The sequence below is a fragment of the Anolis sagrei genome, chromosome Y, assembly GCF_037176765.1.
Source record: "Anolis sagrei isolate rAnoSag1 chromosome Y, rAnoSag1.mat, whole genome shotgun sequence".
NCBI classification, from domain to species: Eukaryota; Metazoa; Chordata; class Lepidosauria; order Squamata; family Dactyloidae; genus Anolis; species Anolis sagrei.
This window is the reverse complement of record NC_090035.1, coordinates 12720009-12733163: the sequence shown is the minus strand read 5'-3', so window position 1 is coordinate 12733163 and position 13155 is coordinate 12720009. Positions and strand designations below refer to the sequence as shown.

Genomic DNA, 13155 nt, shown 5'->3' with positions numbered 1-13155 from the left:
TTGATCTACTCACATTTGCATGTTTTCGAACTGCTAAGTTGGCAGAAGCTGGGACTAACAACAGGAGCTCACCCTGCTCCCTGGATTCATACTGTCGACCTTTTGCTCAGCAAGTTCAGCAGCTCAGCAGTTTAACCTGCTGCACTACCAGGGGCTCCTTAGAGACCTCAAGCCTGAACTAAATGGCTATTGCTTTCCTCTAGGGCTGAGAAATGATCTATACATCTACGCATCCTCTCTTTGAGTTTACTTGGAGGAGGTTTTCCATGGCCGTACCTTGAGGCTGAGAGAGTGTGACATACCCAAAGTCACCCAACTATGGAGCTAAACTTTCAGATTCAAACACTGGTTCTCCAGAGCCTTATTCCAACATTCAAAACCACTACACCACACTGCTGACATTCTAGTGACGCTGTCCTGATTTTAAAAAGGCAGGCAATAACAACAACAACAACCACAACAAGGCTATCTGGAAAGTAAGGTTACAAGGCATGTAGCTCTTGCAGGGATTTTTTTCAGGTAAAGTTGGTCTCACTGCCATGTAGCGGGAAATCAGTGGAAGCGAACGAGCAGTGCCAGTCGTCAGTTGCTCATCCACTGCTGTTGTTGTGAAGGTCAGAGATGAGTGTCCTCATTCCGTTTCCCTTCTGTTTGTCTCCTTTATGACAATGTGCATCTGCACACCGCTCATGCAATGGCAAATTTTCTCAGGTGAACTTGTTATCACTGCCATGTAGCAGGAAGCCAGTGAAAGCGAACGAGAAGTGCCAGTCGTCAGTTGTTCATCCACTGGTGTTGTGAAGGTCAGAGATGAGTGTCCTCATTCTGTTTCCCTTCTGTTTGTCTCCTTTATGACAATGTGCATCTGCACACCACCCATGCAATGACAAATTTTCTTGGGTCAAGTTGGTATCACTGTCATGTAGCAGGAAGCCAGCAGAAGTGAATGAGCAGTGCCAGTCACCAGTAGCTCATCAACTGGAGCTGTGATGAAGATTCGAGATGAGCGTCCTCATTTCTTTTCCCTCCAAGTGCAAAGTTCACGTTGTAATACGCTACCTAAATGCTAAGGGCATGAAACCACTGCAATTCATCGCGAAATCATTTCAATTTATGGAGAGGACGTAATGTCAAGGCAGCATGTGACAAAATGGGTGTGGAATATATTGTGATACCATGAAGAAACTCCGCAGAGCCATCCGAATCTAACATCATGGGATGCTGACAGTGGGAGTCTGTCTCCTTCATGACAATGCACATCCACACACTGCTCATGCAGCACAAGAGTTGTTGACTTCCTTTGGTTGGGATGTTTTAAGACACCCTCTCACAGCCCCGATCACACACCCTGTGATTATCATCTGTTCACTAAATTGAAGGAACACCTGGGTGGAAAACATTTTTCCAACGATGACAAGGTTAAAGTCGAAGTGATGAACTGGATAAAAAAGGCAAAAGGAAACTTCTTTGACACAGGCACCAAAACCCATCCCAAGAATGACAAAATGTATTGAACTAAATGGTGATTATGTGGAAAAATAATTTTACCTATGCTACAATCCATGTAAGTTTTATTAAAATATATTCATTCTTTGCATTTTAATTTTTTTTGTAACCTTACTTTCTGGATAACCCTTGAATTGGCGAGGTTTGATCATTCAAAGTTTTCCATGATTTTCTTCTGAGGCCGAGAGACTCCAACGTGCCCAAAGAGACCGATTCGGTTTCCATGGCCAAGCAAGGATTCAAACCCTGGTGATTCAAACTTCTCTAACACTCTCCTAGCAATGAAATTGCAGAATCAAAATATATCCTTGCTACATGCTCCTCACCACACACACACACACACACTGTTTTGTTTGGTTTTTTGCAAAATGCAATACTTAAAACAAGTCTGCTTTTCTTAATTAGCATTTGAAAATGAATGCGTCTCCTCCCTCCGATCGATCCAAGCACTTTCAATCCCTGTGACCGGGAAGTGAAGTGGAATGCTAATCCTACCTGAGCCGCTCATTTTTTTAATCGCCCGGACTCTGTGTGTATATGGACGGATGGAAGGAAGGAGGGAGGGATGTTTGTGTGTCTCTCTGTTGCTTAAATAAATGGTTTCCATCCACCGATTACTGACTTAGGGATGTGTAAGCCCTGGAATCTAATAGGGGAGCCAGTAATCCACTGGTTAAACAGATTAGTCCGGGAAGAGAAGGGATTGTGTAACTCTCCCGAGGAAAGCAATAGGCTTAATCCATGCCATGGTCCCCGGCCTTCGTCCGCTCCAGCATCACCAATGGGCCTTGGATGATGATGATGATGATGTTGAGAGATATTCTCCCTAGGCATTTTCTTGGTCCTCCAGCACACTTTTGTCCTATTCTTCTGCCCGACCTTGAACATAGAGTTGTGCTGGAGGACCTAGCTATGCTAGAGAGGATTTGCAGCTTCCTACAGAATGGGGTTGGACTAGATGGCCTTTGGGGCCCCTTCCAACTCTATGGAGCTAAGATTGCATAAATGGATGGTGGTGAACTCTCTTTCACAGCTTATTTATTTATTTCTCGTGTCAGGTCAGCCAGTCAATTATATTACATTTCTAACAGAACAAAGCAAACAAACAGAGAAAATACAAAATGTGTGAGTTTGGTAGTTGATTAAATGTCCTTTGACCAGTATCTGGCCACTTGGAGTGCCTCTGATGTTTCCGCAAGAAGGTCTTCCATTGTGCATGTGGCTGGGCTCAGGTTGCATTGCAGCAGGTGGTCTGTGGTTTGCTTCTCTCCGCACTCGCATGTCGAGGATTTGACTTTGTAGCCTCATTTCTGAAGGTTGGCTCTGCATCTCGTGGTGCCAGAGCGCAGTCTGTTCAGCGCCTTCCAAGTCGCCCAGTCCTCTGTGTGCCCAGGGGGGAGTTTCTCATTTGGTATCAGCCATTGGTTGAGGTTCTGGGTTTGAGCCTGCCACTTTTGGACTCTCGCTTGCTGAGGCGTTCCAGCGAGTGTCTCTGTAGATCTTAGAAAACTATGTTTCACAGCTTAGAAGGCCATTTTTCAGGAGTTCTTTAGCTGGACTTTGCTGCCTGACAAAATCAGGCTGGACTAGATGATCTCTGGGGGACCCTTCCAATTCTATGGCATTAGGATTGTACAATTGGATGGTGATATACACTGCACTCCTTCTTTGGAGGTTGGAAGGCCATATTTTGGGAGTGTTTTAGTTGTGCCTTGCTGCCTGGCATAAAAGGGCTGGACTAGATAACCTCTGGGGACCCCTTCCAATTCGATGGCACTATGATTGTACAATTGGATGGTGATGTATGCTACAGTCCTTCTTTGGAGATTGGAAGGCAATCTTTCAGGAGTGCTTTAGTTGTGCCTTGCTGGCTGCCAGAATGGGGCTGGACTTAATGATCACTGGGGGTCCCCTCCTATTCTATGGCACTTACAGTTGGAGTACACTAAACTGCTTCTTTGGAGGTTGGAAGGCCATATTTTGGAAGTGTTTTAGTTGTCCTCACTGCCTGGCAGAATGGGGCTGGACTAGATGACCTTTGGAGACCCTTTCCAAATCTACAGCACTGTGATTGTACAATTGGATGCTGAAGTACATTACACTCCTTCTTTAGAGGTTGGAAGGCCATATTTTGGGAGTGTTTTAGTTGTGCCTTGCTGCGTGGCAGAATAGCTGAACTACATGACTACTGGGGGTCCCTTCCAAGTCATTGATTCTATAAGTGTAGCATGGCTCCATGCGATGAAGGGGGGGGGGTCCCATATGGGTGACATTTAGGGTTCCCTCTACAGCATTTAACATCCCAACTTGGGTCTTTTCCCTTTCCTCCTTTCCCGCAGCCAGAGGAGCTGACCAATGCCTTGGAGATCAGCAACATCGTCTTCACCAGCATGTTTGCCCTGGAGATGGTCCTCAAGCTCCTGGCTTTCGGCCTCTGGGGGTACATTAAGAACCCCTACAACATTTTTGATGGCATCATTGTCGTCATCAGGTACCTTTTGCATGGGTTTGGGGGTCTTAAATTGGCAGAGATTGGATTCGCTCCTATCTCTAGTCCAAACTTCAAGGGTATTCAACCCTTCACATAAGGTCTAGGAATCATTTGAAGTTTTGATAGAATCTGACATGGCACACCATTAGGCCATTAGGATTATATACCGTACTTCCTCTCAAAGGTCTTCTGGGGCAGGAATATCTAGTGTCAGCAAGGGCAACACAAAGTTAGGGATCCCTGAGAGACAAAGATTGTAAATATATGAATCAAGAAGGAGGAGTTTGCTCCAAAATGGAAAGCTTTCCCATCATGTCTGAGACTGCCTTTGGAGTCTCAAAGCCATCTTTGAAAGCCCTTAAACAGAAGTTGGTTGGACATTAGCTGGTTCTTCCTGCATGGCTGAATGGGGTTGGACTAGATGCCCTTTGAGATCCCTTCCAACATACTGCCTTAAAGACTAGTGGGCTCTCTACCAGAGGTTGGATGGGCATCTTTTGAGAGAGCTTTTGTTTTGTCTTCCTGCATGGCCAAATGAGGTAGGACTAGATGGCCTCTGGGGATCCCTTCCCATTCTTGCAGATTATGGTTGGTTTGGAGGATTGTGGACTTTCTATCTTTGGAGGTCCTCAAAATGAGGTCAGATGGGCATCTTTTAGGAGAGCGCTCATTGGAGCAGAATGGGATTGGACCTGATGGCCTTTGGAGATCCCTTTCAATTCTAGCAGAATATGAAATTCCTTGGAGAGTGATAGACTCTCCTTCTTTGGAGGTCCTTAAAGAGTGGTCAGATGGACATCTTTCAAAAGTGCCTTCCTGCATAGTAGAAAGAGGTTGGACTTGATGGCCCTTGGGTGTCCCTTCCATGTTTTGTATAAGACTGCCTTGGAGAGTGATACTCTCGTTCTTTGGAGGTCCTTAAATAGAGGTCAGGTGGACATCTTTAAAGAGTGTCTTCCTGCATAGCTGAATGGGGTCGGACTAGATGACCCTTTGGGTACCTGCAACACCTAATACAGAACTGCCTTGAAGAGTGATGGACTATCTTTGGAAGTCTTTAAACAAAGCTTGGATGGACATCTTACAAGGGTGTCTTCTTGCCCAGCAGAAAGGGGTTGGACTAAATGACCCTTGGAGGTCCCTTGTACAGTTAATATAAAATTACATCAGAGAATGACAGGCTCTCCTTCTCTGGAGATCCTTAAACAGAGTTTGATTACTTTCAACGGTGTCTTCCAGCCCAGCAGAACTGGGCTGGACTAGATGACCTTGGGGGTTCATTCCACATTTAGTATAAGACTGCCTTGGGGAGTGATACTCTCTTTCTTTGGAGGTCCTTAAATAGAGGCCAGGTGGACATCTTTAAGGAGTGTCTTTCTGATTAGCCAAATGAGGTTGGACTAGATGACCCTTGGGGTACCTGCAACAGATAGTACAATATTAACTTGAAAAGTGATAGACTATCTTTGGAGGTCCTTAAAGAGTGGTCTTCTTTGGAGGTCTTTAAAGAGTGGTCAGATCAACATCTTTCAGAAATGTCCTTCTGCATAGGAAAATGGGGTTGGACTAGATGGCCCTTGGGGATCCCTTCCACATTTAGTATAAGACTTCCTTGGAGAGAGACAGGATCTTCTTCTTTGGAGGTTCTTAAAGAATGGTCAGTTGGACATCTTTCAGAAATGTCTTCCTGCATAGTAGAATGGGGTTGGACTAGATGACCCTTGGGGTATTCCTTTCACATTTAGTCTAAGGGCCCTTCCATACAGCCCTATATCCCAGAATATCAAGGCAGAAAATCCCACATTATCTGAGTGTGGACTCAGATAACCCAATTCAAAGTAGATATTGTGGGATTTTCTGCCTTGATATTCTGGGATATAGGACTGTGTGGAAGGGCCCTACAACTGCCTTGAAGAGTGATAGACCCTTTCTCTGGAGATCATTAAACAGGGGTCAGAAGTATATCTTTCAAGAGTGTCTTCCTGCCCAGCAGAAAGGGGTTGGACTGGATGACCCTTGGGGGTCCCTTCCACATTTAGTCTAAGACTGCCTTAAAGAGGTCCTTAAACAGAGAAGGACGTCTTTCAAGGGTGTCTTCCTGCCTAGCAGAATGGGAGTGGACTAGATGACCCTCAGGGTCCATTCCAAGTATCAGATCCTGTGATCCAATGGGTATCCCTCTTCAACCTGACAGCGTCTGGGAAATCATTGGCCAGGCAGACGGCGGCCTCTCGGTGCTGAGGACCTTCCGCCTCCTGCGGGTCCTGAAGCTGGTGAGGTTCATGCCGGCCTTGCGGCGCCAGCTGGTGGTCCTGATGAAGACCATGGACAACGTGGCCACCTTCTGCATGCTCCTCATGCTCTTCATCTTCATCTTCAGGTAAGGAGACAACCTCCGTCCTTTTCTCTCCCTTCCTCCCCATTCATTAACGCGTCCGCCCACTTCCCTGTTCGTACGCCGCTCTGCATAATTTAGAATTTCCAGAGTTGACAAGAGGCAGACAGGCGGATGAGCGGCAGATGGGTTTCCCTCTCCGCCCGTCGTCTCGTTCTTTCCCTGAATCCTGAGACAAATGGAGGACGCCGAGTGACAGCGCCGACGGAAGACAGTGCTCCATTGTTCTTGGAAAATGACAAACATCCTTGAGGAAACTTGAACCGACACCTACGAATGTCGGCGGAAGAGAACGGAGAATGAACCTCCATCGGTGCAGCCAGAATCTCCACTTTCGTTCCACGTGGAACAATTATTCTTTAGGAAAAAATACTAATATTCACTATTGCAGCTATGCATCTATAACCTAGGGTGTGTCTACACTGTAGATTCCATGCTGTTTGACACCATTTCAACTGCCGCAGCTCAATGTTTTGGAAACATGAGCATGTAACAAGGTCTTCTACAAATAACACTATGTAACACTATTTTTGTTCCTGGGTTATAAATGTCATTTCCTAATGGGTTAGATCAGTGTTTCTCAACCTGGGGGTCGGGACCCCTGGAGGGGTTGCGAGGGGGTGTCAGAGGGGTCACCAAAGACCACCAGAAAACACAGTTTTTTCTGTTGGTCATGGGAGTTCTGTGTGGGATGTTTGGCCCAATTCTAACCTTGGTGGGGTTCAGAATGTTCTTTGACTGTAGGTGAACGATAAATCCCAGCAACTACAACTCCCAAATGTCGAGTCTATTTTCCCTAAACTCCACCAGAGTCCACATTTGGACATATTGATTTTTATGCCAAGTTTAATCCAGATTCATCATTATTTTGAGTCCACTGTGCTCTCGAGATGTAGGTGAACTACAACTCCAAAACTCAAGGTCTATGTTCCCCAAGCCTCTCCAGTATTTTCTGTTGGTCATGGGAGTTCTGTGTGCCAAGTTTGGTTCAGTTCTATCATTGGTGGTGTTCAGAATGCTCTTTGATTGTAGGTGAACTACAACTCCCAAATAATAGAATCAATACCCCCAAATCCCACCAGTATTCGAATTTGGGTGTATCAGGTCTTTGTGCCAAATTTGGTCCAGTGAATGAAAACACATCCTGCATATCAGATATTTATATTACGATTCATAACAATAGCAAAATTACAGTTGTGAAGTAGTAATGAAAATAATTTTCTGGTTGGGGGGTCACCACAACATAAGGAACTGTATTAAGGGGTCGCAGCATTAGGAAGTTAGATCATTAAAAAGATGGGAAAGATGGGAAAAGTTTATTACGGCGAAAACTTTGTTTTTGTGGGAGGGACATCCTGCAGCCTGCAGTCTTTCAATGAATATCTTATTGGCAGCCACAAAAACAAAGTTTCCAACGTATAACAACTGCTTTCAAAATAAGCCCCATGCAATTAAACAAGAAATAACACTTTCAAAACAGCAAGAGATTTTTTTTTCAAATTTGTCTACAATATGATATCATCCACATATCTAATGTAGTTTGTCTCCACTTGAATTGCCATAGTTTGATGCTAGGAGATGTAATTTTCCAAGGCCTTGAGTCTTCTCTGGCTGCACTGCAGAATGAATAGCAGTTTAGTACCTTTGAACTAAGGAGCCCCCGGTGGTGCAGTGGGTTAAAGCCCTGTGCAGGCAGGACTGAAGACCAACAGGTCGCAGGTTCGAATCCGGGGGGAGGCGGATGAGCTCCCTCTATCAGCTCCAGCTCCTCATGTGTGGACATGAGAGAAGCCTCCCACAAGGATGATAAAAACATCAAATCATCCCGGCGTCTCCTGGGCAACGTCCTTGCAGGCAGCCAATTCTCTCACACCAGAAGCGACTTGCAGTTTCTCAAGTCGCTCCTGACATGACTAATAATAATAATAACCTTTGAACTGCCAATGCTGGGAGTTGGAGCTTGGGGAGGCATCAGTACTGTTTGGTGAAGTCCTTGTCAAACTACAACTCATCAAGACTATCTACTCAGCCATAAAAGTCCACTGAGTGGATATTACTGCTAACACTGCTACTACCACCATTATTGTTATTATTATTATCATTATTATTATTATTATTATTACTATTAGATACACAACAAGATTAGTACACAGCAAACAAGATCACTATGCTGGCTGTTGTATTTGATCGCACATCGAAAACTTCCCAAGTTTCAAGGACGGTGTGATGTATCGATAAATAATGTATGCAGATCCAAGTAGGGTGGCCTTCTGCACCAATTGTTTTTAAGTGCAGGCCAAGGTCTTTAGGCTCTGCACCCAATCACCACTGGGACCACCTTGAATGGCTTGTGCCAGAGTCTTTGCAGTTCGATCTTTAAATCCTTGTATCATGTGAGCTTTTCCAGTTGCTTTTCTTCAATCCTACTGTCGCATGGGATTGCAACATTGACAATCCATACTTTGTTATTTTCCATGATCGTGAGGTCAGGAGTATTTTGCTCCAAAACTCAGTCAGTCTGAATTCGGAAGTCCCAGAGGAGTTTGACGTGTTCATTTTCTGTAACTTTTTCGGGCTTGTGATCCCACCAGTTCTTTGTCACAGGCAGATGGTATTTGTGGCACAAGTTCCAATGAATCATCTGAGCAACGGTGTTTTGCCTCTGCTTGTAGCCTGTCTGCGTGAATTCAGAAGTCCCAGAGTAGTTTGACATGTTCATTTTCCAGCTTGTGATCTGACTTATTATTATTATTATTATTATTATTATTATTATTATTATTGCAAGGTTGGGACCTCACCAAACTATGACTCTCAGAACTTTATAATATTAAGCCATGGTAGCTCAAGTAGGATCAAACTGTATTCATTCTACATGTAGAGCACCCTTAGGAAACAAACTACATGTCATGAACCAGAAGCCTTAAAGGAGCCAAACACAAGTAAAAGGGTGCAAACAAGGATTATTAACAAACAAAAATAGTTTAGACACTTCTTCCACTTGAGTTTTGTACCAGCCTCAAACCTGACATAACTCTGTGAATACTTACTAACAAGATCCTCTGTCTTTTTCTACTTCCCTCCTCTCCAGCATCCTTGGCATGCACCTTTTTGGCTGCAAATTTGGCCTGAAAACAGATACGGGCGACACCATGCCAGATCGGAAGAATTTTGACACCTTGCTGTGGGCCATCGTGACGGTGTTTCAGGTTCGTTCATTGCTGAGGAAAGGGATACTGGGCACGTTTGGTCCTTAGAGTTTGGTCCTACACTGGAGAATAAATGCATTTTGGCACCGTTTTAACTGCCAGGGCTCAATCCTGTGGCATCGTAGGAGTTGCAATTGGGTGACGCACCAGCACTCTTTGCCAGAGAAGGCTGAAGAACTTGTCAAACACCACAACTAACAACTGTTTGTGCCACACCAAAAAACCCTCACTGTAACAAATACTTGTTTATGCCAAGAATGGTGCAATAATGCTTGATTGTGCCCCAGAAAATATCACAACGAACTCCTACTTGTGCCACAAAATATCTGCCAAAAACACACTGTTGCTAACATCTACTTGTGCCAAAATAGAGTGCAACTAGCATCTACTTATGCCAAAAAAACTACCATACATGGCACTCATTCGTGCCAAAAAGCACCTCAGCTAATACCTGCTTATGCCCAAAAACACAGCATCAAACACCTGACTGTGCCAAAAAAACACAACTAACACTTGCTTGTGTCAGAAAAACACATGTTTGTGCCAACCACGGCATCCAACGAGCAGCCTTTGATCCCAAAACTTCCTTGCCAAATCCTTGGAGTACAATGCTGCAGCCGTCTTGCCTAGATAAACAAGCGCCGCTGATTAAATAATAGACTGCCGGGTGGAAACTGACATCCGCTCCGTGTCATTCGTGCCTCTGTCGCCGCCTTTTAATAGAGGTGCCGGAGCAATTTTGCTGGCGAATCTTGTCGGCAAATAAATCCCAGACCCAGCAGGAATGTTTTCCCGGGAGGTTAATGGAGGCGTGTTGCCATGCGGTGCCCGAAATCGTTCTCTCCTATCGAGGGCATCTCCATTTGGAATCCCTGGTTTGGACTCGTTGAGTTTGTTTTCCCCTCTTCTTAAAGCAAAACCTTCTTTGATTCCCTTTGAAAAATGCTTTGTTTTTCACATCAAGGAAAATTGGTATGGTATAGGTAATTCTTAGAGCTCTCACAGTGAAGGAGCTTCATTGTTGGATTTAGGAATCTAGGAGGTTGAGGTTTGAATTCTGCATGGACACACTCTCTCAGCCACAGAGGAAGGCCTTTCCACACACAAATCAAAACACTGCACCAGTATGGTGCAGTGGTTTGATTGCTGGAATACAACTCTTAAAGACCCTTGGCAAGTCTCCCTGTGGAGAGAAAAAGTGGGGTATAAACAAACATAAATAATGTATTTGATACATTATTTGATACACAACAGGATTGGTACACAGCAAACAAGATAACTCTGCTGACTGTTGTATTGGATCACACATTGGACACTTCCTAAGTGTCTAGGACTGTGTGATATATTGGTGAATAATGCAGATCCAATCAGGGTGGCCTTTTACAGCTGACAGATGGTGATTTTGTCAGAGATTATTGTTTTTAAGTACAGGCCAAGGTCTTTAAGCACTGCATCCTGTGTGCCATTTATTACAATTATTATTATTATTATTATTATTATTATTATTATTATCATCATTATCATTATTCAGACACAAAAACACAGTATGTCACTGCAAATGAGATATATATGCTGGATTTCGTATCACAAAATCACAAGTCGAACACTTTCAAGCGTCTAAGACTGTTAGCATTTCATAACTGTGCAGTTTTCTGCCATTGTATATTTCTGCTGCTTCTGTGATTGTTCATTTGTATTTTGATGATGATGATGATGATTATTATTATTATTATTATTATTATTATTCCCACTCATCCATTGAGACCCATGGGGTGACCTTGGGCAAGTCACATTATCTCAGCCTCAGAGGGAAGGACCTGCTCTGAATCAAGACTATCTTCAGATAGGGTTGCCATAATGCAATATAGTGTTATGATTTGGTTGCTGGATTAGGATCCTTGGAGACAAGGTTTTAACTCCCCACTTAGCCATTGAGACCCATTTGGGCAAGCCACATTCTCTCAGCCACAGAAGAAAGCCTTGATAAACCTGCTCTGAATCAAGAAGATCCTCAAATAGGGTTGCCATAAGGCAATAGAGTGTTATGGTTTGGAGTAGACTACTCAGCGACTGGGTAGTCATGAGCAAGTCGCACTCTCTCACTCTTAGAGTTGGCAAAAGCCACTCTAAATAAACCTTGCCAAGAAAAGCCAATAACAGGTTCATCTTAAGAGTTGTTATGGGTCAAAATTGGAAATGTTGTCAAGAAAACCTAATAATTGGTTTGCCTTAGTGGTATCACAACTCAGAAATGGGTTGAAGATCGTTTCTGCTTGTGGTTTGCTTCCTCTGTGAGTGATTTGGGATTGGAACGCATGTCTTCTTGAATATTCAACAACACTCAACCCCCACTGGCTCCTTTATCAAGAATGGGGAGTCCATTTCCACTAAGAGATAGAGAGATAGATAGAGCGATAAAGCGATAGATGTGGAGGTATGTAATATTCCTTTTGTGCCATTCTTCCTAGATCCTCACCCAAGAAGACTGGAACGTGGTGCTCTACAATGGGATGGCATCCACTTCCTCCTGGGCCGCCCTCTATTTCGTGGCCTTGATGACCTTTGGAAACTATGTCCTCTTCAACCTTCTGGTTGCCATCTTGGTGGAAGGTTTCCAAGCTGAGGTAAGGGCATGAACCGAACGTAACATTGACCTAGGTTTCCACTGTGTATCCCAACCTGACTGTACTTTTCAGGGTTTTGTCCATCAAGTGTTGCCATTTAGTGGATGCCATGGAAACATGGCTGCCATGCTTCATCGTTTTGGAGAGGAATGGATTATCATAGTCAGATACTCGCCAAAATCTGGTCAACTTGACCTTCACTAGATTCTCCATTTGTCAATCCATGTACCTTCCATAATCAATCTAAGTCTTGGTCCATCTAGGCCAGTATCATCCGCTTTGACATGGCTCTCCAAAACGTCAAGTAGAATTCCTTCTTCATGCCAACTCTCCATAGTCTTTCCTTCTGATAATTTCCAAATCCACTTAGCTCCCTAAATTAGATGCAACTGGACAGGCATGTAGCCGGGGGGGGGGGGGGGCTTGAGGGGCTTCAGTCCCCCCCCCCCCCCGAAATTCTCATGGTGGTTCACGAAAAGGCCTTACTGGTGCATTATTTAAACTGTTATGTTTATTCATATCATTATCTGATCACCATAATCAATATATCCCACATGCATGGGGGTATTGGGGTAATGATACAAAAGGTTTGCTAGGGTAGACCCTCTTTCACTCAGACTCAGCCCCCCCCCCCCCTGAAAAAAACTCACACACACCCCCGAATCGAAATCCTGGCTACGGGCCTGCAACTGGATATGTTCACATTTTAGTATTGCTATTAAGAATTGAACCATGACAATCAAGCTTTGGTCCAGTGTTACTAGCTTTAACTGGCAGCCATAGCCTTCCAAAATTCCAAGAATTCCTTCTTAACTCCAACTTTCCAGTCTTTCATCTTGATGGTCTGCAAACCAGACTCAAATCAACGTATCTCCCTAAATTGGATGTTATTGGGGTTCTTAAAGCTAAAATAATCCAATCACCCAGAATCAC

The 13155-nt window shown here is 44.2% G+C and overlaps 1 protein-coding gene across 5 annotated transcripts in view; it reads left to right on the top strand.

Moving 5' to 3' along the window:
• LOC137095167 (voltage-dependent T-type calcium channel subunit alpha-1H-like) overlaps positions 1–13155 on the top strand; it is a 246710-nt gene that overhangs the window by 169345 nt on the left and 64210 nt on the right. For all 5 annotated transcript variants that reach the window (XM_067461514.1, XM_067461516.1, XM_067461515.1 and 2 more), the window contains exons 11-14: positions 3846–3997; positions 6192–6377; positions 9481–9598; positions 12067–12222. In XM_067461514.1, coding sequence (XP_067317615.1) covers positions 3846–3997; positions 6192–6377; positions 9481–9598; positions 12067–12222 — 612 coding nt within the window. The remainder of the gene's footprint in view (positions 1–3845; positions 3998–6191; positions 6378–9480; positions 9599–12066; positions 12223–13155) is intronic.